We start from the raw sequence: 23,696 nt of genomic DNA on the forward strand, positions 1-23,696 counted from the left end.
GGAATAACTGAAGCTCTTCCCACACTCACAGCACTGATATGGCTTCTCCCCTGTGTGGATGCGCTGGTGCTGGGCCAGCACGGAGGAATAACTGAAGCTCTTCCCACACTCACAGCACTGATATGGCTTCTCCCCTGTGTGGATGCACTGGTGCTGGGCCAGCCAGGTTGGAGTATTGGGTGAAGCTCTTCCCACATACAGAGCACTGATGTGGCTTCTCCCCTGTGTGGATGAGCTGGTGTCGAGTCAGCTTGGATGAGGAGATGAAACTCTTCCCACACACAGAGCAAAGATGACGCTTCTCCCGTGTGTGCATGCACTTGTGCTTGGCCAGGATGGAGGGCAGCCTGAAGCTCTTCCCACACCCGGTGCAGCAGTGTGGCTGCTGCCTCCTCTGCACAGAGAGGCAACTCAACCTCTTCCCACACTTGGTGCCAACATGGGGCTTCTCCCCAGCATGCTTTATCTGGTGCAGAGCCAGGCGCAAGGGGCAGCTAAACCTTTTTCTGCACTGAAGGCAGGGGTGGGCTCTCCTCCTGGGCTTGGCAGTGGGCCCCTGCTGCCCTCTGAGGCCATCCCCACTGCCTTGGTTTGCATGCAGTCTCTCTCTATAGTGGACCTTTGCTTTCTGCCTCTTCAGGCGTCGCAGCACCACAAATTCTTCCCTGTACCTCGGGCTGTTTCTGGCTTCTTTCCCTTCTTCACTCCAATGCACAACTAGAGATGGGACCTTGTTCACTGCTACATTCCTTCGCTGGTCCTTCGCTGGGCTCAGGGAAGCCACCTCACCCCTACTCCCCAGGAAAGCCCATGGCGGCTCCAGCGTTCCAGGCCCTTCCTCAGGAGCCTGCTCCCTCATTTCCGCTCAGCGGCCAGGCATGTCCTGCATGGGAGGAAAAACATCGAGTTAGTCCCTGCCCCAATGCCAAGGGGCAAGCACTGTTATTCCTTCTGCAGGGATGGGCCTCAGAGCAAGACTGGACCTTGGCACTTGGGTTTCCTCAAGAAAATTCAGAGCTTCTGCCAAAATCCCAAGTGATGGGGGTGAGGCAGTGCCAGGTCTCCATGCCAGTCTCATTTTCCCTACCTGGTGGAGTTAGGAATCAGACTCTCAAGGTTTCTGACCCAGCTCTCAGCCCCATCACCCTGGGCCCTCCTGCAAGAAACATGCAGGACATGTGCATTTGGACTGTACCTGAAAGGCTTCATCTTTTAACAGGCTGAGGATGAGACCAGAGGGATCTGCTCAGAGAAAAAATGAGGCTCTCAAAGGGCTCCGTATCCCTCAGCACTGGTGGGCCCAGGAGGAGATGGTGCTGAACCCTCCACCTGACTGGGCTGACACGCTCCACAAGCCCCAGCGCTTTGGTGAGACCCATCTGCACTGCTTGCCCATGATCTCCGCCAGTCCTGAAAGCCGCATCTGGGTATAGGGGTGAACAGGCTCGGGGAGCATTTCTGGGGCTTGTCACCAGTCAGGAGTGTGTGATGATCACTGCCGTACACTGCCTGGTAGCAAAACCCATCCATGCATTGTCCCTCCAAGAAATGCTCTGGGAGTGGAGGATTGAGAGTAGTGCTCTACTTCCTACCTGTTTCTGGGGCAATGTCTGGTGCAGGGAAAGAGCCCATGGAGCTTTCCTCTGCTAATGAATCCCAGGCAGCCTCCACATCACTGGAAGCTGCACTGGGACAAAGGCCTTGGCACAAACTCGTACACAGACTCTGGGCTGAGTCTTAGGCTTTGTGGGCCCCAGAAAGGAAACAGCATAAGGGAGGTTCTTGTGCAAGTAGTAGGGGATTCCCTTCCCCTCACAACATGAAATCTTCTGAATCCCACCCACTCCGCCGACCCACTTCATGCAGCCTGAGCCCAGGATTACACACATTCGGTGCTCCAGGTCAACCAAACCAGAAGACACCAGGGACAGCCCCAGCCTCTCTCTTGTCCAACAAGAATGGCTGGGGGCAGGAAAAGCCCAGAAGTGAGAGACTGTGCCCATGAGGGGTGGAGATAACCAAGGCAGAAGAGCCTAAAAATTAGTCCTGGGGAAGGCTTGAAAAATACACCCTCCTGGGCCTGGTTAGTGCGGTGGAGCGACTTGCGGCAGGGCAGTCTCTACAAAATGCCACCCCTGAGAAAGGCGAGTGCAGAGCACCTGAAAACCTTGGCTCCCACTGCCTTGTGGGTTACTCTTGCCTGGGAAAAGGATAGGGGGAGCCTACCCCAACAGAAAACCCCTGGTGAAAGCCAAGGAGGGAAAGTGTGTGGCAGGGTACACCTTGCAGCAGCTGTCACTTGAAGCAGAAAAGATTGCTAAAAAAGCAGCCTCTCAAGCTGCAAAGAGGGGAATCAGTGAAGGAGCTCCAGCAGGGCAGGGCCAGGGCCAGGGCCAGGGCCAGCCACAGTGTCAAAAGTGATCCCTACGACATAAACTAACTTTAAGGGGGTTAAGCCCTTCCCGTTTCTGTCTTTGTGTTTTCCAGGACGTGGACCAGCAGTGAATCATGAAGAAGTTCACTTGGTCCAAAGAAGATTCGAGCTTCACTGTGTTCTGCATAGTAATTGTCCTGCTTGCTCGGCTGTGTTTGTGAACCGTTATTGCTGTAAGTGGCTGTGATATTAGTTATGCTAGACAAGGAAATGGAAGCACAACTTCTGGACGGGTTCTGGAATATCTGCAAAATGGCTACAGAAAATGGTACAGCCCTGGAGTACGGCCTCCTGGGCCTCAGCAATATCAGTGACGCCAGAGATCGAGAAGGGCGGACTGACCGTTTGTTTGTATTGTCATCCTTTTGTTGGTTTCCTTTGACCCTGCTGCACCTGGGCAGAGGGAACCAGCATTATGGTTATAGGTTAGGGGCTGCCCCTCTCAGCAGTGCAGAGGCAGAGAGGGATCTTGGAGTCAGGGATGACTCCAGGATGAATACGAGCCGACCGCACCCTGTCCTGCATCAACAGGGGCATCACTAACAGGTCCAGAGGGGTCTTGCTCCCCCTCTATGCGGTGCTGGTCAGGCCGCAGCTGGAGTCCTGTGTCCAGCCCTGGGCACCGCGCTTCAGGAGGGACGTGGGGAACCTGGAGAGGGTCCAGAGGAGGCCATGCGTATGGTTGGGGCCTCCGTGGCCAGCCCTGTGAAGAGAGGATGAGGGAGCTGAATCTCTTCAGTCTCCACAAGAGGAGACCGAGGGGGGATCTTGTGGCTGCCTACAACCTTATCAGGGGCCAGCAGCAGGGACTCGGGGAAAGTCTGTTCCCCAGGGCCCCCCTTGGAGTCACCAGGAACAATGGCCACAAGCTGAGGGAGGATAGGTTGAGGTTAGATATTAGGAAGAACTACGTCACGGCAAGGGTGGCCAGAGCCTGGAATAGGCTTCCCAGAGAGGTGGTGCTCTCACCTTCCCTGGAGATCTTCAAGAGGAGCCTGGATAGGCACCTGGCTGGGGTCTTATGACCGCTGCCACCCCAGTGCTCCTTCCTGCCCATGGCGGGGGGTCGGACTAGCTGTTCTGTCTAGGTCCCTCCCGACTCATCGATTCTGTTACTCTACGATTTCTCCAGCATCTTGCAGGGCAGAGGAGCATGGGTAGTGCCCCAGTGGCACCAAGCAATCCATTTGAAACAACAAGGAAAGTGTTGCCCTTATACAGAAGGGGCAGAATTACCAAGAACATGTCTGGTCCCCAAAAACCCTGATCATGGGATGTTTCTCTAATCTAAAGAGCCATCTTCAATATCTATGAAAACCATCATTTGAGTACTGGAAGAGCTTAAAAAAAACTTACCCATAATTATCGCTGGTGAAAACCTGTTTAGACTGGGGAGGAACTTGAGGATTAGACAATTTGGCATGAGAAAATTACTCAGGTAATGGAGAAACAAAGGAAGAGGGTGTTGTGTGCATGCTCTTAGTCTGGGGAGTTGGGGGCCAGTTGTGCAATTTCTGCGTGAACAGCGGGAAAGCCAGAAACAAACATCTCCCACACCCAGCGCAGGACGCGAGGCTGGCACCACCAAAGGTCGCTGCTGTAATGTCTAATGGAGCCACTTGTCCGGTCGTATTACAGGCACGAAACTTGTAATAATTACTATTACAGTTTACTGGATATTAAATCAACAAGGGGCCATGTCAAATATTGGGAGTCTTTGGCAAAAACAATCCTCTTGGTAACAGTTTCTGCAGTTTGAATTTCAGGGAGAGGAACAAGACCTGTCTGCACACATGACAGCATAAGCTATTTGAGGTCAGCACCCAGGGAAAGCAGCACAGGGCAGGTCTCCAGTTTCCAGGCTACCTTTCACCCTGGGCATGGAGCGTTTGTGAGAGGGCAGTTGGGTGGAGGGGACAGCCACAACTCACCTGGGCAGCAGGTCCTCCAACCTCGAGATTGCCCCACAGTCCTCATCATCACAGACCCACAGCTCCACCTGTCCTCGCTGGATGCGGCAGATCAAATCAGGTGCAGGGACCTTGATATCCTGTTTGGGCAGTGGGTAGAAGAAGTTTAACCAGGGCCTATTACGGGAGGGGTGGGGGCAGGAGGGCCATTTGGCCCAGGCCTCTCATTCATGGAGGGCCTCAAATTTAGACTGTGTTAAAGAAAAAAGGAACATTTATTACAAATGATTGCATTGTAGTTTTTTGTGTTAAAAGTGTCAATTTCTTCAATGTAAACATTCAAAATATACCACAAGTTCTGGCATTTCATTTTTGAATAGACCAGGAGCCTCAAAAAATGGAAGTGGCCCGGGCCTCTCACAACCTCTGAGAGGGCCTGAGTTTAGCCACTGGTACTGGATGCAGAATAAGCAACTGAAATTTGGGGAATGGAGCCAATGAACTCAGGATTATACTGAGGACATGAAGGCAAGGGAGGATGGACATTTAGGATGAAAGGGAAGGCATAGCAGGGAGAAGAGGATGGTCCTTTTCATCCAGGTAGTGGAAGCACGGTCGTAGGAAAGCAAACACCAGTGTAATTCCAGGCAAATGAGTGGAAATGAGTTTGGACAGGACACACTAAGCAAGAGAGGGAGGCAACTCGATGATCTTCCGAGGTCCCTTCCAGCCCTAATGTCTATGAAATCTATGAAACTTAACTGCCCAAGGAATGGCTGTTACTGCATTTTTAGGCACAATGAATGGGAAATGATATGATCATGGTGAGAAGGACAAAGGGAAATCATGTTATCAAGGAGGAAGACTCCAGGAAGGTGGTTGGATCAAATGAAGGAGGAATATATACAAGTGTGAGATGTAGTCTCTAAGGACAGAGCAGTGATGAGCAAAGGGATTTAAGCCACCAGCCAAAAGTTCATCATAGTTGGTAGGGTTGGAAGGGACCCGAGTAAATCATCAATTCCGGCCCCTGCCATGGGCAGGAATGAATCCTGGGGTCAAACAACCCTGGCAAGGTGATTATCCAGCCTCCTTTTGAAGATCCCCAGGGTAGGGGTGAGCACCGCTTCCCTTGGAAGTTGGTTTCAGCTCCTAGCCACCCTGACTGTGAAGTAGCACCTTCTGATGTCTAGTCTGAATCTACTCTCAGTCAACTTGTGGCCATTATTCCTGGTTACTCCAGCAGTGCTCGGGGGAACAGGGACTCTCCCATTGCCTGCTGGTCCCCCCTGCTAGTTTATAACAGGCCACAAGATCCCCCCTCAGCCTTCTCTTGTGGAGGCAGAACAGGTTCAGGTCCCGTCGCCTCTTCTCATAGGGCCTGCCCCGCTGCCCCCTGACCATGCGAGTGGCCTCCTCTGGACCCTCTCGATGCTGGCCATATCCCTCCTGAAGTGCGGTGCCCAGAACTGGACGCAGTACTCCAGTGCGGCCTGACCGGTGCCGCATAGAGGGGGAGGATCACCTCCCTGGCCCTGCTCGAGATGCATCCGTGGATGCACGACAAGGTGCGGTTGGCCTTCCTGACTGCCTCTCCACACCGCCGGCCCATGTTCATCTTGGGGTCAATGATGACCCCCAGATCCCTTTTTGCCTCCGTGCTGACAAGAGGGGAGTTCCCCAACCTGTAGGTATGGTGCCGGTTGTTCCTCCCGAGGTGCATCACTTTGCACTTGTCCGTGTTGAAACCCATCCTATTCTCATCCGCCCACCCTTGTAACCTGTCTAGGTCTGATTGTAGCCTGTTGCATCCTTCCAGTGTGCCCACGTCCCCCCACATCTTAGTGTCATCAGCAAATTTGATCAGGGTGCTTTTTACCCCCTCATCCAAATCGCTGATGAAGATGTTGAACAGTGTGGGCCTGAGGACCGAGCCCTGCGGACCCCTACTGCCCACGTCCCTCCAGGTTGCGAAGGACCCATCCACCACCACCCTCTGGGTGCAGCCCTCCAGCCAGTTGGTGACCCATTGGACTGTGTGGGTGTCTACACCACAGCCCCCCAGTTTCTTAATGAGAACAGGGTGAGATCTACAAGTGTGAGATGTGAGAGGTCTGATCATGGACAGAGCAGTGGGGAGCGAAGGGATTTAAGCTGCCGGTCAAATGTTCGTGAGGATGAGACCGTCAAAACCAGAGAGAACACAACACCGCTTCAGAGCTCACATGGCCGCAGGGGGAGGCAAGAACCAGAGCTTTACCCAGGGAAACGAGGGCTTGGTAGTTCCTCAGCATCTGGTCCCGGTAAAGCCCCTTGTCTTCCTCTTCCAGCAGCTCCCACTCCTCCCGCGTGAAATACACTGCCACGTCCGCAAACGCCTCCCGGAGCTGCAGGCACAAGCGTTACAGCATCAGTCTCTCCTGGCCCCCATGGCCCTGTCTGTATTTGCTCTGCTACAAGTATTTGCAGCATAGCTACGGATGCAGCTGTGGACACAGGAGCTTGTGTGTCGGCCTCAGCCCAGGCTCAACAGGCTCCATTTCCTCGGCCCTTGAAGGCAGCCCAGGCAGCACATTCAGAGGCAGGGAGCCCAGCTCCAGAGACCCTGACCAGCCTTCCCGTGCCAGCACCCCTGGCTCTCTGCACCCCGGAGCGTGCTCCTGGCTAACGCAGCCGGGGGTGTTTGCAACGCTGTCACCAGAGACTTCTCACTCTTCAGGTCTCTGCTCCCCAAACTCTTGACAGCACCCCTGCCTCCTCCTGGCCTCTGCCCCAGTTGCACTCCCACCCCCACCTTGAGCGCGTGCCCTGCTCACCTCCATGCTCTCCCCCTGCCCAGGTGTCAGGGAGCCGCTCTGTCCCCGTCTCCCTGGGGAGGGTCTCTGCAGCTCCAGGTTGACAGGCCCTTCCTCGGGAGGCTGCTCATCCACTCTGCTCAGGGTCCCGGCACCTGCGGGTGGGAAGAGAGTGCACAGGTGAGCCCTGGGGTGGTGGCAGGGGAAAGCCCTGCTCCTCTACCTGGACTGGCACGGGGTGAAGGGAGCTGGAGGCGGCAGTGTGTGGAAGAAGGGAGACTCGCGTTGGATAGCACTACAGAAGAAAGAGACTTGGTGGTCATCATTGACCACAAGATGAACATGAGCCTCCACTGCGATGCTGCGGCTAGTAAAGCGACCAAAACGCTGGCTTGTATCTACAGATGCTTCTCGAGCAAATCCCGGGACGTCATTCTCCCCTTGTACTCGGCCTTAATGAGGCCGCAGCTGGAGTACTGCGTCCAGTTCTGGGCTCCACAATTCAAAAAGGATGTGGAAAAGCTCGAGAGAGTCCAGAGGAGAGCCATGCGCATGATCAGAGGTCAGGAAAACAGATCTCACGATGACAGGCTGAGAGACATGGGACTCTTTAGCCTGGAAAAGCGTAGGCTCAGGGGTGATCTGATGGCCACCTATAAGTTTATCAGGGGTGACCACCGGGATCTGTGGGAACATTTGTTCACCAGAGCACCCCAAGGGATGACTAGGTCGAACAGTCACAAACTCCTGCAAGACCGTTTCAGGCTGGACATAAGGAAGAATTTCTTTACTGTCCAAGCCCCCAAGGTCTGGAAGTCTGCCAGTGGAGGTGGTTCAAGCACCTACATTGAACACCTTCAAGAGCAAATTGGATGCTTATCTTGCTGGGATCCTATGACCCCAGCTGACTTCCTGACCTTTGGGCAGGGGGCTGGACTTGAGGATCTCCCGAGGTCCGTTCCAGCCCCAATGTCGATGAAATCTATGATCCCACAGCGCTTGCTCACAGACCTCCACAGGCACAAGGCTGGAAATGAGCCCTGAGATGTGTCCCAGTGCAGGTGGTGATCACAGCACTGTGTCAGAGCCGGCAGGGACATCGCTGCTGGGAAAGAAGCTGCAGCCATGTTGGTGCTGTCTCTCATCCACATTTTCAGGGGGGAAGAGGGGAAATCCACAGTACAGTCATGTGAAATGCTTCCGGGGCACAGGGAGAACAACCAGCACGCATCTGTTGGAGCACGGACCCACCAAACACTTCTGGCTGAGAGATTTGGGCAAGGGCTTGGTTCGGGGCACCTGCCTGAGAAGCTTCCATGTGCTGACAGCTCCAAGGTCTCCCCTGTTCCGCGGGTCTGCACCACGACCCACGCCTGGGTTAACTGCACCGGGACCAGCTGGAAGTCCCTGGGGAATCCCAGTTGCCCATCACTTGAACCAGCCTCAGCCTAATGGTGACGAGGGGGGCGGCACCGGCCTCTGACCGACTGATATTATTACAACACTGATCATTAGAACAGCAACGAGATCCCCGACTGCGACCATGGCAGCACGGCAAGAGCCAACAGCCATAAGACATCTTTGTGTGGGGAGCTGCACACAGGCAGTGAGAAACATCTGGGACCTCGCACTGCCCATGCAGACCACAGTCCTGTCCCACCTGAGCCACGTGGCTCTTTAACCTTGTGGCCCCGTCCCAGGCAGCAGCCGGCATTAGAGCCTCTCACCCTGAGCCCAGGACAGCCACTCAGGCACCCAGACCCACGCCCAGGGCGGCTGCCCATAACTCACCTGCCCCGCGCTCCTTGCGCTCACTCAAAACCCGCCGGACACTGTCCGCGCCGCTCGCTGTCCCCCCTTGCAGCAGCACTTCTTTTGTGCCTGCGACCCCACTCCCAGCCCTGTTTTCTACTTAGTTGCCCCCCAAACTCAACTGGCCTAAGCCCAGGAGCCAACAGTGACAATGGCGTGGTGCGTGGGGAGGGAACTGTTGCTCTTTGGGTGTCGAGCCCGGGTTAGCCTTGTACGTCAGGAAGGCTGGCAAGGGCCTGGCTCGGGGTGGGGCAGGGGCTCCGCTGTGGCGACATGGGGCAGCTCGTCCTCGGGCCCGGGGGTCCCCATCTCCTGCCCCCGCCGGGGCCTGTCCTCACCGTGGGCCTTCGGCGGCTGCTCCCAGGAGTCCCCAGGCTCCGGCAGGGCCCCGGGGGGCTGCATCGTGTCTGAGGACATCTCCTCGACCTCCACACGCACCTGACCTGGGGACACACAAACGTGTCGCTGGGGAGCCGGGATCTGGGGGGACGTCCCCCGGACACGGGGAGGTGCGGATGGCACCAGACAAACGCTCTCCCCGGGAGCTTCCCGTCCTCCGCCTGCCCCCGCCGAGCCCCCTCGGCAGGGCCACGTCTCCTCAGGAGGCGCCTCGTCGGCCGGGCCGGGCCGGGCTCTCCCCGCGCTCACGCCGGGCGCGGCTGCGGGAAAGGCGACGGCACCAAGCCGACCAGGGACGGCAGACCCGGGCCCCGCCGCCCGCACCCCGGCAGCCTCCAAGCCTCCTCCCGCCGCTTCCCGGGCGGGCCGGAGGGCGGGCCCGCGGGCTCCTCCCAGGGGGCTTTGCAAACGGGCAGGGGCGGGGTCTCGCTTCCTCCGCGCCAGGGGCAAGCAGGGCCCCGCCTCCAGGCGGGCTGTCGTCAGCAGGAAGCGGGTAAGTACTGTCCCGTCACGGCGGATGCCGTCACCAGGGGGTTGACGCAAGTCTCCCTCAGAAACACGATACGCTTACCGCTGCCGAAGTCCCCACAGGAGAAGCTTCGGCTGGAGTTGGGCCCTGATGAAATCCACCCTGCTCGCGGCCCTCGCGTCGTGGGCGAGGACATGCAGGAGCTTGGTGAGGCCCTGGCAGTGGCTCCTTCCAGCTGGCCCTGGCTGGGAGCTCCCTATGGGGCCGGGGTGGAGGGAAGGGGGAAGGAGACTGGCTGGTGGGCAGACATCTGTCCCTTGCTGCCCACCCCCTACAGAGCCGGGGGGCAAGGTCTGGACACAGTGCGTGCGCACGCGCATGTGTGCGTGTGTGTGTGTGTCCCAGATACCAGGGTGTTGGGGGGGTAGTATGTGATTGCACCACCGCTCTGGGGAGCCTGGTCCAGCGCTTCACCACCCCCCTCATGACAAAGTTCTTCCCAATTTCCACCCTCAGTTTCCCGTGCTGCAGCGTGGTGGGGGTCTGGGGATTGGGGGTGCTTGGGGGCTGGGGCCGTATTTCCTCCCTGCTCCCCCAGGACACCGCTGTACCCGCGTGAGTCTCTTCATGCCCACATCGACTCCATTCAGCGAGCCTGCACAGCCTTTGAACAGACTAAGGATTCAGACTCTAGTACATTATGGACTTGGGTGACTTCCTGGCTGCCCAACTTCAGCCTGACAGCAAAGAGAATCTTGTGTGTTTTTATCCTTTTGATAGTAATTTTTCTTGTACTGTTTGTTTCCCTACAATGTGTTTGTATGTGTTGTAAGACTATCATTAACGTAGTCTGTCGCTATAGCTATTCTTCTGTTCCTGTATAAGTCTCTGACGAGCCAGAGAAAAGCGGGGACTGTTGTACATGAATCTTGTATGGTTAAAGCAAGGCTTTGTAATGCTAAAAGTCAGACCATTTCTTTGTTCTTTCGCCTCCATTTCATAAAAGCAGACACTGCACTTATGACACAGCGGGGAGGGAAAAGGGGTACTGTGTGAGGGTTGTTGTGTGAGGGTTACTGATAAGATAGGAAGCTAGCTGAATCCAGTGAATAGGGGAGTCTCGTCAACAGGAGAACCTTGAAAGTCGGGCATGAGTTGTTTTTGTTAGATAAAGAAACATCTTGAGACAAAATCTAGGGGGCATGTAATTCACGGGAGTTAAACTGCGGTGTTCACGCCCACAGTGCCGCTTGATTGGACAGAATAATGATTTAGTTAATAGATGATTGGGAGCACGGGCTAATCACGAACTAACGCTTATGCACTTAGAAAGTATAAAAAAGTATTATAACTAGTAGGCGGGGTCTCTCTCTGTAGAGGTACCTCGTTTGAGCGAATAAAGATTCTGTATTTGACTTTGGATACTTGCTCTGCGTGATCCTTCCCCAGCCTAGAGCAAACTCCATGTGGCTTTAAGAGCATAATTCATAACGGGTAACTCAATTGGCCAGTAAAGATAAGTAAAAAAGAGTGGGGGTATAAAAGGGTAGAGCCACGAGGCCCTGACGGGGGAAGGTCAAACCGTAACTTCAAGTGTCAAAGGGCCTACGGACTGATCACCTGCAGGGCCGGCCCCCCCGAGCACTGCCTTGGGTCATTCTTGAGGCCTCCGCGAAGAGACTAATGTTCCCAGCCATGAAGCCGCTCCTTTTGTTTGCTGTAGTGGTAAGCAAGCACGTAAGACTGTAGCTGTTTATGTTTGTATTTGTCTGTCTTTCCTGTAAGACATGAGCCTTTCACCAAGTCTGGGTCTAGGGTCTTGCCTATTGGCACCAAGGTTGTCCACGATCTTGAAAGCAAGGGGCCTTGACCTGAACCCTATGACTCAAAGGACGTAATTTCCCGTTTAGCTGTTTGTAATTGTTTTCATAGGTTAGGTTTTGATTGTTAAATGACCTTTTAAGAAATATGAGCTGTTGACCAGGTCTGAGACTAGGGTCCTGGCCAGACGCACCAAAATCACTCGTAAGGGGCCGTGACTCGAACCTCGTCCTCATTGGTGTCCAACCCACCGACCTAGCCACAACTAGGCATTTTCAACCTAGCACGACAGAATCAATGAGCCAGGAGGGACCTAGACAGATCATGCACACAACACCCTCTTCCTTTGTTTCGCCATTACCTGAGTAATTTTCTCATGCCAAATTGTCTAATCCTCAAGTTCCTCCCCAGTCTAAACAGGTTTTCACCAGCGATAATTATGGGTAAGTTTTTTTTTAAGCTCTTCCAGTACTCAAATGATGGTTTTCATAGATATTGAAGATGGCTCTTTAGATTAGAGAAACATCCCACGATCAGGGTTTTTGGGGACCAGACATGTTCTTGGTAATTCTGCCCCTTCTATATAAGGGCAACACTTTCCTTGTTGTTTCAAATGGATTGCTTGGTGCCACTGGGGCACTACCCATGCTCCTCTGCCCTGCAAGATGCTGGAGAAATCGTAGAGTAACAGAATCGATGAGTCGGGAGGGACCTAGACAGAACAGCTAGTCCGACCCCCCGCCATGGGCAGGAAGGAGCACTGGGGTGGCAGCGGTCATAAGACCCCAGCCAGGTGCCTATCCAGGCTCCTCTTGAAGATCTCCAGGGAAGGTGAGAGCACCACCTCTCTGGGAAGCCTATTCCAGGCTCTGGCCACCCTTGCCGTGACGTAGTTCTTCCTAATATCTAACCTCAACCTATCCTCCCTCAGCTTGTGGCCATTGTTCCTGGTGACTCCAAGGGGGGCCCTGGGGAACAGACTTTCCCCGAGTCCCTGCTGCTGGCCCCTGATAAGGTTGTAGGCAGCCACAAGATCCCCCCTCGGTCTCCTCTTGTGGAGACTGAAGAGATTCAGCTCCCTCAGCCTCTCTTCACAGGGCTGGCCACGGAGGCCCCAACCATACGCGTGGCCTCCTCTGGACCCTCTCCAGGTTCCCCACGTCCCTCCTGAAGCGCGGTGCCCAGGGCTGGACACAGGACTCCAGCTGCGGCCTGACCAGCACCGCATAGAGGGGGAGCAAGACCCCTCTGGACCTGTTAGTGATGCCCCTGTTGATGCAGGACAGGGTGCGGTCGGCTCGTATTCATCCTGGAGTCATCCCTGACTCCAAGATCCCTCTCTGCCTCTGCACTGCTGAGAGGGGCAGCCCCTAACCTGTAACCATAATGCTGGTTCCCTCTGCCCAGGTGCAGTAGGGTCAAAGGAAACCAACAAAAGGATGACAATACAAACAAACGGTCAGTCCTCCCTTCTCGATCTCTGGCGTCACTGATATTGCTGAGGCCCAGGAGGCCGTACTCCAGGGCTGTACCATTTTCTGTAGCCATTTTGCAGATATTCCAGAACCCGTCCAGAAGTTGTGCTTCCATTTCCTTGTCTAGCATAACTAATATCACAGCCACTTACAGCAATAACGGTTCACAAACACAGCCGAGCAAGCAGGACAATTACTATGCAGAACACAGTGAAGCTCGAATCTTCTTTGGACCAAGTGTACTTCTTCATGATTCACTGCTGGTCCACGTCCTGGAAAACACAAAGACAGAAACGGGAAGGGCTTAACCCCCTTAAAGTTAGTTTATGTCGTAGGGATCACTTTTGACACTGTGGCTGGCCCTGGCCCTGGCCCTGGCCCTGCCCTGCTGGAGCTCCTTCACTGATTCCCCTCTTTGCAGCTTGAGAGGCTGCTTTTTTAGCAATCTTTTCTGCTTCAAGTGACAGCTGCTGCAAGATGTACCCTGCCACATACTTTCCCTCCTTGGCTTTCACCAGGGGTTTTCTGTTGGGGTAGGCTCCCCCTATTCTTTTCCCAGGCGAGAGTAACCCACAAGGCAGTGGGAGCCAAGGTTTTCAGGTGCTCTGCACTCGCCTTTCTCAGGGGTGGCATTTTGTAGAGACTGCCCTGCCGCAAGTCGCTCCACCGCACTAACCAGGCCCAGGAGGGTGTATTTTTCAAGCCTTCCCCAGGACTAATTTTTAGGCTCTTCTGCCTTGGTTATCTCCACCCCTCATGGGCACAGTCTCTCACTTCTGGGCTTTTCCTGCCCCCGGCCATTCTTGTTGGACAAGAGAGAGGCTGGGGCTGTCCCTGGTGTCTTCTGGTTTGGTTGACCTGGAGCACCGAATGTGTGTAATCCTGGGCTCAGGCTGCATGAAGTGGGTCGGCGGAGTGGGTGGGATTCAGAAGATTTCATGTTGTGAGGGGAAGGGAATCCCCTACTACTTGCACAAGAACCTCCCTTATGCTGTTTCCTTTCTGGGGCCCACAAAGCCTAAGACTCAGCCCAGAGTCTGTGTACGAGTTTGTGCCATGGCCTTTGTCCCAGTGCAGCTTCCAGTGATGTGGAGGCTGCCTGGGATTCATTAGCAGAGGAAAGCTCCATGGGCTCTTTCCCTGCACCAGACATTGCCCCAGAAACAGGTAGGAAGTAGAGCACTACTCTCAATCCTCCACTCCCAGAGCATTTCTTGGAGGGACAATGCATGGATGGGTTTTGCTACCAGGCAGTGTACGGCAGCGATCATCACACACTCCTGACTGGTGACAAGCCCCAGAAATGCTCCCCGAGCCTGTTCACCCCTATACCCAGATGCGGCTTTCAGGACTGGCGGAGATCATGGGCAAGCAGTGCAGATGGGTCTCACCAAAGCGCTGGGGCTTGTGGAGCGTGTCAGCCCAGTCAGGTGGAGGGTTCAGCACCATCTCCTCCTGGGTCCACCAGTGCTGAGGGATACAGGAGCCCTTTGAGAGCCTCATTTTTTCTCTGAGCAGATCCCTCTGGTCTCATCCTCAGCCTGTTAAAAGATGAAGCCTTTCAGGTACAGTCCAAATGCACATGTCCTGCATGTTTCTTGCAGGAGGGCCCAGGGTGATGGGGCTGAGAGCTGGGTCAGAAACCTTGAGAGTCTGATTCCTAACTCCACCAGGTAGGGAAAATGAGACTGGCATGGAGACCTGGCACTGCCTCACCCCCATCACTTGGGATTTTGGCAGAAGCTCTGAATTTTCTTGAGGAAACCCAAGTGCCAAGGCCCAGTCTTGCTCTGAGGCCCATCCCTGCAGAAGGAATAACAGTGCTTGCCCCTTGGCATTGGGGCAGGGACTAACTCGATGTTTTTCCTCCCATGCAGGACATGCCTGGCTGCTGAGCAGAACTGGGGAGCAGGCTCCTGAGGAAGGGCCTGGCACGCTGGAGCCGCCATGGGCTTTCCTGGGGAGTAGGGGTGAGGTGGCTTCCCTGAGCCCAGCGAAGGACCAGCGAAGGAATGTAGCAGTGAACAAGGTCCCATCTCTAGTTGTGCATTGGAGTGAAGAAGGGAAAGAAGCCAGAAACAGCCCGAGGTACAGGGAAGAATTTGTGGTGCTGCGACGCCTGAAGAGGCAGAAAGCAAAGGTCCACTATAGAGAGAGACTGCATGCAAACCAAGGCAGTGGGGATGGCCTCAGAGGGCAGCAGGGGCCCACTGCCAAGCCCAGGAGGAGAGCCCACCCCTGCCTTCAGTGCAGAAAAAGGTTTAGCTGCCCCTTGCGCCTGGCTCTGCACCAGATAAAGCATGCTGGGGAGAAGCCCCATGTTGGCACCAAGTGTGGGAAGAGGTTGAGTTGTCTCTCTGTGCAGAGGAGGCAGCAGCCACACTGCTGCACCAGGTGTGGGAAGAGCTTCAGGCTGCCCTCCATCCTTGCCAAGCACAAGTGCATGCACACACGGGAGAAGCGTCATCTTTGCTCTGTGTGTGGGAAGAGTTTCATCTCCTCATCCAAGCTGACTCGACACCAGCTCATCCACACAGGGGAGAAGCCACATCAGTGCTCTGTATGTGGGAAGAGCTTCACCCAATACTCCTCTGTGCTGGCCCAGCACCAGTGCATCCACACAGGGGAGAAGCCATATCAGTGCTGTGAGTGTGGGAAGAGCTTCAGTTACTCCTCCGTGCTGGCCCAGCACCAGCGCATCCACACAGGGGAGAAGCCATATCAGTGCTGTGAGTGTGGGAAGAGCTTCAGTTATTCCTCCTCTCTGGCCAAGCACAAGCGCATGCACACAGGGGAGAAGCCATATCAGTGCTCTGAGTGTGGGAAGAAGCCATATCAGTGCTCTGAGTGTGGGAAGGGCTTCAGTTGGCCCTCCGTCCTGTCCACACACAAGCGCATCCACACAGGAGAGAAGCCATATCAGTGCTCTGAGTGTGGGAAGAGCTTCAGTTTTTCCTCTGTGCTGGCCAAGCACAAACGCATGCACACAGGAGAGAAGCCATATCAGTGCTCTGAGTGTGGGAAGAGCTTCAGTTGGCCCTCCCTCCTGTGCACACACACGCGCATCCACACAGGGGAGAAGCCACATAAGTGTTCTGAGTGCGGCAAGAGCTTTACTTATTCCTCTGTGCTGGCCAAGCACAAGCGCATGCACACAGGGAGAAGCCATATCAGTGCTCTGAGTGTGGGAAGCGGTTCACTGGCTTCTCCCACCTGTATGAGCACCACCGCATATATCAGTGCTCTGTGTGTGAGCTTCAGTTATTCCTCCTCTCTGGCCAAGCACAAGCGCATGCACACAGGGGAGAAGCCATATCAGTGCTCTGAGTGTGGGAAGAGCTTCACGGTTCTGCCACCTGTCTGAGCACCAGCGCATCCACACAAGGGAGAAGCCGTATAACTGCTCTGAGTGTGGGAAGAGCTTCACTTGGCCCTCCCTCCTGCCAAGCACAAGCGCATGCACACAGGGGAGAAGCCATATCAGTGCTCTGAGTGTGGGAAGAGCTTCGGTTATTCCTCTGGGCTGGCCAGGCACAAGCGCATGCACACAGGGGAGAAGGCATATCAGTGCTCTGAGTGTGGGAAGAGCTTCGGTTATTCCTCTGGGCTGGCCAGGCACAAGCGCATGCACACAGCGGAGAAGGCATATCAATGCTCTGAGTGTGGGAAGAGCTTCACCCAGGTCTCCAAGCTGTATGAGCACCACCACATCCACACAGGGGAGAAGCCATATCAGTGCTCTGAATGTGGGAAGAGCTTCACCCAGGTCTCCAACCTGTATGAGCACCACCGCATCCACACAGGGGAGAAGCCATATCAGTGCTCTGAATGTGGGAAGAGCTTCGGTTCCTCCTCCGTGCTGGCGAGGCACAAGCGCATCCACACAGGGGAGAGGCCATATCAGTGCTCTGAATGTGGGAAGAGCTTCAGTTATTCCTCTGTGCTGGCCAAGCACCAGCGCATCCACACAGAGGAGAAGCCATATCAGTGCTCTGAGTGTTCAGTGCTCTGAGTGTGGGAAGAGCTTCCGTTCCTCCTCCAAGCTGGCCAAGCACAAGCGCATGCACACAGGGGAGAAGCCATATCAGTGCTCTGAGTGTGGGAAGAGCTTCACTCGCTCTTCCTACCTGTCTGAGCACCAGCACACCCACACAGGGGAGAAGCCTTATCAGTGCTCTGAGTGTGGGAAGAGCTTCGGTTCCTCCTCCGTGCTGGCCAGGCACCACCGCATCCACACAGGGGAGAAGCCATATCAGTGCTCTGAGTGTGGGAAGAGCTTCCGTTACCCATCCCACCTGTCTCACCACAAACGCATCCACACAGGGGAGAAGCCATATAAGTGCTGCGTGTGTGGGAAGAGCTTCCGTTCCTCCTCCAGGCTGGCCAACCACAAGCGCATCCACACAGGGGAGAAGCCATATCAGTGCTCTGTGTGTGGGAAGAGCTTCACTAGCTCTTCCCACCTGGCCCGGCACCAGCGCATCCACAAAGAAGAGAAGACGCATCATTCCTCTTAGTGTAGGAAGAACTTCACCTACTCCTCCAGGTTGTGCCGAACAGCAGTGTAGCTACACAGGGGAGAAGCTACATCGGTGGCCTGAGTACTGGAAAAGCTTCACCCATCTGTCCCACCCGTCCTTGAATCAGCACATCCACACCCAGAAGCATCCCTAATTCAGCCAGCAGTGCAGGAAGGGCGTGGAGATGTCTGCCTGCTCAGCACCCACCAGTGGTGCAATCAGCCAAGTATCCTCATGCTGGTGGGGTGCAGAAAGATTTCCCTCAGGCTGTGTCTCTTGTTGGGAACAGTGGGAGTCCAGAGCCCAGAGGCTGGCCCACAAGGTTTGACTGTGGGGAGGGGTTAAGAAGAAACACCTGCAGTAAATGTAGTCAGGCTTCTGGCCTGCTTGACTAGAAAATCAGACAATGACCGTAGTGGTCATACTGCTTATTTCAGTTGCATGCTGGGATAAGAACTCCTGCATGCCTTATTACCCTGTGCACAGATGTTTCATTCAAGTAAACTGCCTGCATGTCTGTGTGTAATTTATTATCATTTTGGTTTTTCCAAAGTCATATTTTTTTTCTCTTTCTCTGGCTTAAGTATAAATATGATTGTAAACTTAGAGCAGGAGTCCTTTGAAACAGACAAGTGGGCGATTCCCCTTGCTGTATGAAACTCTCCTTGTGATCACAGTATAGCCCTAATTAAAGAAAAGCTGGCTCTGTCAGTTCTGATTCAACCACAAGGCAAAGTTTGATTTCTTCCACATGCCTCAGGGAGAAGTCAGCCCCCATGCAGGGGAAGGAGAGGAGGAGGAGATGATCTTGCATCTGCCTTGGAGCCTGTGCATTCCCCATCATTCTCTAAAAGCAAATAGTAGTCCCAGGGGAAGAAGTGCCTTCCCGGTAGGGTGTCCTCCCCAAGACAGCTGGCTTGAAATGACACCCAGGGCCTTTGCTTGGCTGCCTCCCAGCTTTTTCCCTCCTCCTGGTCCAGGGGTTCTGGTATGTGAGCCCCAGTTGCAGGGAGCAGGGCATTTATGGCTGGGCAGCATTCCCTACTCTCCTCCCTGACCTTGCCTTTCCTCACCACCACATCACCCCTCTCCTGGAGCTACCCATGCCCAGTGGGGTCTGCCAGGAGCTGCTCCTGCCACCCCCTGAGCTGTTTGTTTGACCCCGACTCTATGCGATGCCCAAAACTAGGGAGACAGTGGATTGATGCACGCATTGCTTGTCAACAGCTTTATTGCAAATGGAGACTGCTTTGGGTCAGCTTCAATAAACGGGAGCTGCAGGGAATATTAGTTCTTTTCATATTTGTATGAACAACATAGCTTGGTTGTTACTCGTTAACATTTACCCCACCTCTGTTCCACCTTCCTATCGTAAGCTCCGCCTTTGTTTACTCTAGTGGCATGCCAGTGCCTTTGCATGTCACTCCTTTACATGGCTTTTTGCTATGAGCGCATGCCTAAAACCCTGACCTCTGCTTCTCTCAGTCCCTTGCAGTTTCTTGCTGCTTTCTTCACCATCTCCAAGGTCTTGCTTGTGCTTTGTCTCCTAATGATAGCTAGAGGTCTACATCTTGTTTCCTGTAAACAGGGAGCAATATATCTTACAACAATACCCTAGTGTTAGGAAAATGTTGCCTAAGCATCTTGCAGTGTTACTTTTAACATGCCATTTTGCCTTCTGGTCAGCAGCTGTTCTGAGCCACAGCCTTTTATTCAGCTGCAAATCCAATCATGCCCAAGATCCAAGTACTGTCTCCCTGATGCTCTTCCTTGCCCTCCCTCCCTTGTATTCTCTCATGAATTCCCTGCTAGCAAAGCTCCTGGACTGAACATGGTGCCTTGTGGTTGGTGTCTGTGTCCTCTCCAGAGCTGTGCCATGGGAGCCCTCAACCCTTTCCAGGGCAGATCTCTCTGTGAGTTCCCAGCCCCTTGTCTTTCAGAGGATTCACTGTTACGCAGAGTTTGTTGCTAACCCTCAGGAGCAGGAGTTGGTCCCACTCAAGGCTTCACTCCCCTGTCCCGCTGTGCAGCCAGGACCCTGCCCTCTTGAATGAACCCTGGGCAAGAGGCAGTAGGGTCCTTTATGTCAGTGCAGTGGGGTCGGAGGAGTGAAGGCGGTGTAGCTGGTGGCAGGTCCTCCCTCCCCTCTGGAAGAGGGGGGAAAGTATAAAAATATTCTTCCAGGGCCCTGTTCTGCTTCCTAGTCTCTACCTGCTTCTCAAAGCCAGCAAGGGAAGCAGCAGGGGCTGCCGCTGAGCAGGATTGCAGAGCATGGGACTGGGGCTGGTGGCAGTGCGGAGCCTGCACCTGGGGGAGGGGGCATTAGCAGCAGGGAGCTCAACTGGGCAGTGTGAGGGGGTGTGGGGACCCCCCCCCAATCCCCTGAAGACGCGCAGCCCCGGTATGCAGTGGCATCAGCAACAGACGGGCTCTTAGGGCACTTGTGCCCGGTGCAGGTGCCCAGTGGGCCACGGCTCCTAGGTCCATTGCACCTTGCAGTGGTGTAGTGAGAACAAGGTGCCAGACATTCCCTATTGCACCTCGCCTAGTCCAGGACATTTAAATGGAAGGTATCATACAAATGCAAATGCCCCTCCCCAAATTTCCTGATCTTTAGATCAGGTCCCTGTGTTGCTGAGCTTTTTCCCCAGCCCAGGGAGGGGCCTTTCCCTCCCCCAGAGACATGCAGAGTTGCTGGTGAGATGAACTCAGTCAGTGTGGGTGTGTCTGCGTGTGCAATCAGTGCACACAAATGAAATCTGGAACTTGTCGCTCCAGAGATCTTTGTTCCTGGGCAGCATTGTTTGAAGGTGTGCGGTGGAGCATAAACCATTGGGGTATATTGCTTCAGAGTCGATTTGTGCACAGCAAATTGAGTGCAGCCGCGGCTGCCAGCAGCCCACGGCTGCACGGCCTGAGTCGGGAAATGGCTCCCACAGCAGCTAGACGGGGCTGTGCCTGTGCAGCTAATGTTTGTATCGCAGGTCAGCCCCTCTCCCAGGAGTGCAACCTGACAACCTGCAGTCTCACTCCCGTGGTACCCCCTGATGGGCACAGTTAGGAGGGTTGTTGGCTGTGACTCAGGCGCTGCCTGTAGCGTGTGAACTGGAACTGACCGATGACGACAGGACAGGCCCTGTTGCCCCCGGCCCAGGCGGCACGGGGAGGGCACAGCTGAGCCCAGCAGTGTGTGCCTGCCCCAGACACTGCACGGCAGATTAAGGACGGGGAAGGTCCTTGAGCTTCATCCCCATGGTCTTGTAGTCTCCCATGATCCTCCCAGGGCTGCTTCTCAGCGTGTTGTTGGTGCCCACATGGACAAGGACCACGGGGTAATGGTCACTAAGGTGGACTGGTTTAGGGAGTCTGGCTGTATCATCTCTAATCCTGGCTGCTGGAAGGTAGCAGAGCTCTCGAGCAAGGGGGTCTGGATGGCAAACGGCACCCTCTGTGCCCCACAGCAGGGAGCCTCCCACCCTACTATCACACCATGTTGTTTCCTTGCTGGGGCTGGTTGGTCTTGCATCATCCGTCGATGGTGTGAGGGCTTTGTAGCTGTTGAGTTCTTGGTGGGGCAATTTATGCACGTGGTGACGTGACCAGTTTCTAGCCCCTATCTGTTGGGGCACCTTGCTGAGGCCTGCTCTTCTGCCCGGCATCCTTCTCCAGGTGCAGGGCCTGGCTGTAAGCATCAATTTCTGCCTCGTGTTCCCTCAGGAGTCGCAGCCTGCGCGCCTCCCTTGTAGCTCCTTCACCTGGTCCCCCGGGGTCCCCACCAGCTGCACGTGCCACAAGTGGGAGTGCCCGTGCCTCCGATCCCAGCATCCAGCAGATGTGCCAGGTATCCCCCGCCGCCTGGGGTGCAGGGCTCTGGCTGTGACCCTGGTCCCGGGGCTGCCTGGGTGTTTGTGTAAGAGGAGACCAGGCGGGTGTTAATGCCCCCACGTGGTCCTCACCAGCTCTTCGCTGCTGCTGTGGGTTAAGAGGCAGGCTCAAACAGGTGTCTGTAGGCTGTGCATGGAGCAGCCGGGGGGCAACACAGGGCTGGGAGTGCTCACGGGCAGCCCCTTCATGTGCCCCCTTGTGCAAACTGCCCTGCCAACTCATGTGCCGGCCCAAGCTGAGGGAGTAGTAGATATGCTGGAGGGTAGTGCTAGGGTTCAGAGTGACCCAGACAAATTGGAGGGTTGGGCAGACCCTACGAGGAGAGGCTGTGGGACCTGAACCTGTTTAGCCTGCACAAGAGAAGGCTGAGACGGGACCTGGTGGCCATATCTAAACTTACTGGGGGAGAGACCTCGTTCTCCCGAGCGCCTCCCAGAGTAACAAGGAATAACGGCCAGAAGTTGTTAGAGAGTTCATTCAGACTAGACATCGGGAGGCGCTACTTCACTGTCAGGGCGGCTAGGATCTGGAAGCAGCTTGCAAGGGAAGTGGTGCTGGCTCCTAGCTTGGGGTCTTTAAGAGGAGGCTTGATGACTACCCAGATGGGGTGATTTGCGCCCGGTTTTCTCTTCCTGCCAAGGGCACTGGGTCTGACTGGATCTGCAAGGTCTGTTCTGACCCTACATCTATGAATCTATGGAAAAAGCAATCTCACGAGGTTCAATAAAGACAAGTGCAAAGTCCTGCACCTAGGACAGAGCAGTCCCATGCACCGGTGCGGGCTGGGGGGGGAACGGGCTGGGCAGCAGCCCTGCAGAAAAGGACCTGGGGCTGACAGTGGACAGGAAGCTGAAGAGGAGCCAGCAGTGTGTCCTTGTTGCAAAGAAGGGTAACGGCATCCTATCCTGGCTGCATTGGGAGGAGTGTTGCTAGCAGGGGAAGGGAAGCGATTCTTGCCCCCTGTTCAGCACTGGGGAGGGCACAGCTGGAGTATTGCATTCAGTGCTGGGCCACCCGTAACAGAAAGGATGTGAAGAGATGAGAGAGAGGGCAACGACAATAGGGAGGGAGTTGGGGAATATGACCTGTGAGAAGAGGCTGAGGGAGTTGGGTTTATTTCAGTTAGGAAAATACCAGACTGAGAGGGGATTTAATAACAGCTTTCAGCTCCCTGAAGGGCGCTTCCAAGGAGGACGGACTGTTCTCAGAGGTGACAAGTGACAGAGCAAGAAGCAACGGTCTCAAGTTGCATCAAGGGAAGTTCGGGTTAGCATTAGGGAGACTCGTCTGAGGAGGAGGGTGGGGAAGCACTGGAGCAGGCTCCGCAGGGAGGTGGTGCAGTCTCCATCCTTGGAGGTGTTGAAGACCCGGGTAGACAAAACCTGGGCTGGGATGATGTAGTTGGGGCTGGTCCTGCCTGGAGCAGGGCTGGACTAGATGTGACCCCCGGAGGCCGCTTCAGCCCTCCTTGTCTGTGACTGCACGGCTGATCTTCTACGAGCGCAGCCTCCGACTTCTGGCAGCTCCAGCTCTGGGCGCCGTGGCCGCAGCCCCTGGGTCTCTGCATCCGACTGAGGTCGTGGGCACCCCTTGGACCACCGCGGCCCTTCCCCGTCCCTGGCAGGGCCAGCTGGAAGGATCCACTGCCAGGGGCCTCACCAAGCTCCTGCATGTCCTTGCCCACGACGCGAGGGCCGCGAGCAGGGTGGATTTCATCAGGGCCCAACTCCAGCCGAAGCTTCTGCCGTGGGGACTTCGGCAGCGGTAAGCGTATCGTGTTTCTGAGGGAGACTTGCGTCAACCCCCTGGTGACGGCATCCTCCGTGACGGGACAGTACTTACCCGCCTCCTGCTGACGACAGCCCGCCTGGAGGCGGGGCCCTGCTTGCCCCTGGCGCGGAGGAAGCGAGACCCCCGCCCCTGCCCGTTTGCAAAGCCCCCTGGGAGGAGCCCGCGGCCCCGCCCTCCGGCCCGCCCGGGAAGCGGCGGGAGGAGGCTCGGAGGCTGCCGGGGTGCGGGCGGCGGGGTCCGGGTCTGCCGTCCCTGGTCGGCTTGGTGCCGTCGCCTTTCCCGCAGCCGCGCCCGGCGTAAGCGCGGGGAGAGCCCGGCCCGGCCCGGCCCGGCCGACGAGGCGCCTCCTGAGGAGACGTGGCCCTGCCGAGGGGGCTCGGCGGGG

General features: G+C 55.5%; 2 protein-coding genes across 2 annotated transcripts in view; both read left to right on the forward strand.

Moving 5' to 3' along the window:
- The window catches only part of LOC149875691 (uncharacterized), a 72,795-nt gene extending 68,333 nt beyond the window's left edge, over positions 1 to 4,462 (forward strand). Inside the window, exon 5 of the transcript XR_016439727.1 lies at positions 1,220 to 4,462. The gene's annotated coding sequence lies outside the window, so the exon portion shown is untranslated. The remainder of the gene's footprint in view (positions 1 to 1,219) is intronic.
- A 4,762-nt stretch (positions 4,463 to 9,224) lies between these two features.
- Positions 9,225 to 23,696, forward strand: part of LOC149875693 (uncharacterized) — a 17,635-nt gene continuing 3,163 nt past the window's right edge. Inside the window, 9 exon segments of the mRNA XM_090062843.1 lie at positions 9,225 to 9,354; positions 9,538 to 10,026; positions 14,993 to 16,273; positions 16,276 to 16,309; positions 16,371 to 16,457; positions 16,459 to 16,556; positions 16,559 to 17,100; positions 17,102 to 17,664; positions 23,171 to 23,192. Of these exon segments, the coding sequence (XP_089918969.1) occupies positions 9,225 to 9,354; positions 9,538 to 10,026; positions 14,993 to 16,273; positions 16,276 to 16,309; positions 16,371 to 16,457; positions 16,459 to 16,556; positions 16,559 to 17,100; positions 17,102 to 17,664; positions 23,171 to 23,192 (3,246 nt within the window).

The sequence above is a fragment of the Crocodylus siamensis genome, chromosome 1, assembly GCF_052110815.1.
Source record: "Crocodylus siamensis isolate JL-2025a chromosome 1, ASM5211081v1, whole genome shotgun sequence".
NCBI classification, from domain to species: domain Eukaryota; kingdom Metazoa; phylum Chordata; order Crocodylia; family Crocodylidae; genus Crocodylus; species Crocodylus siamensis.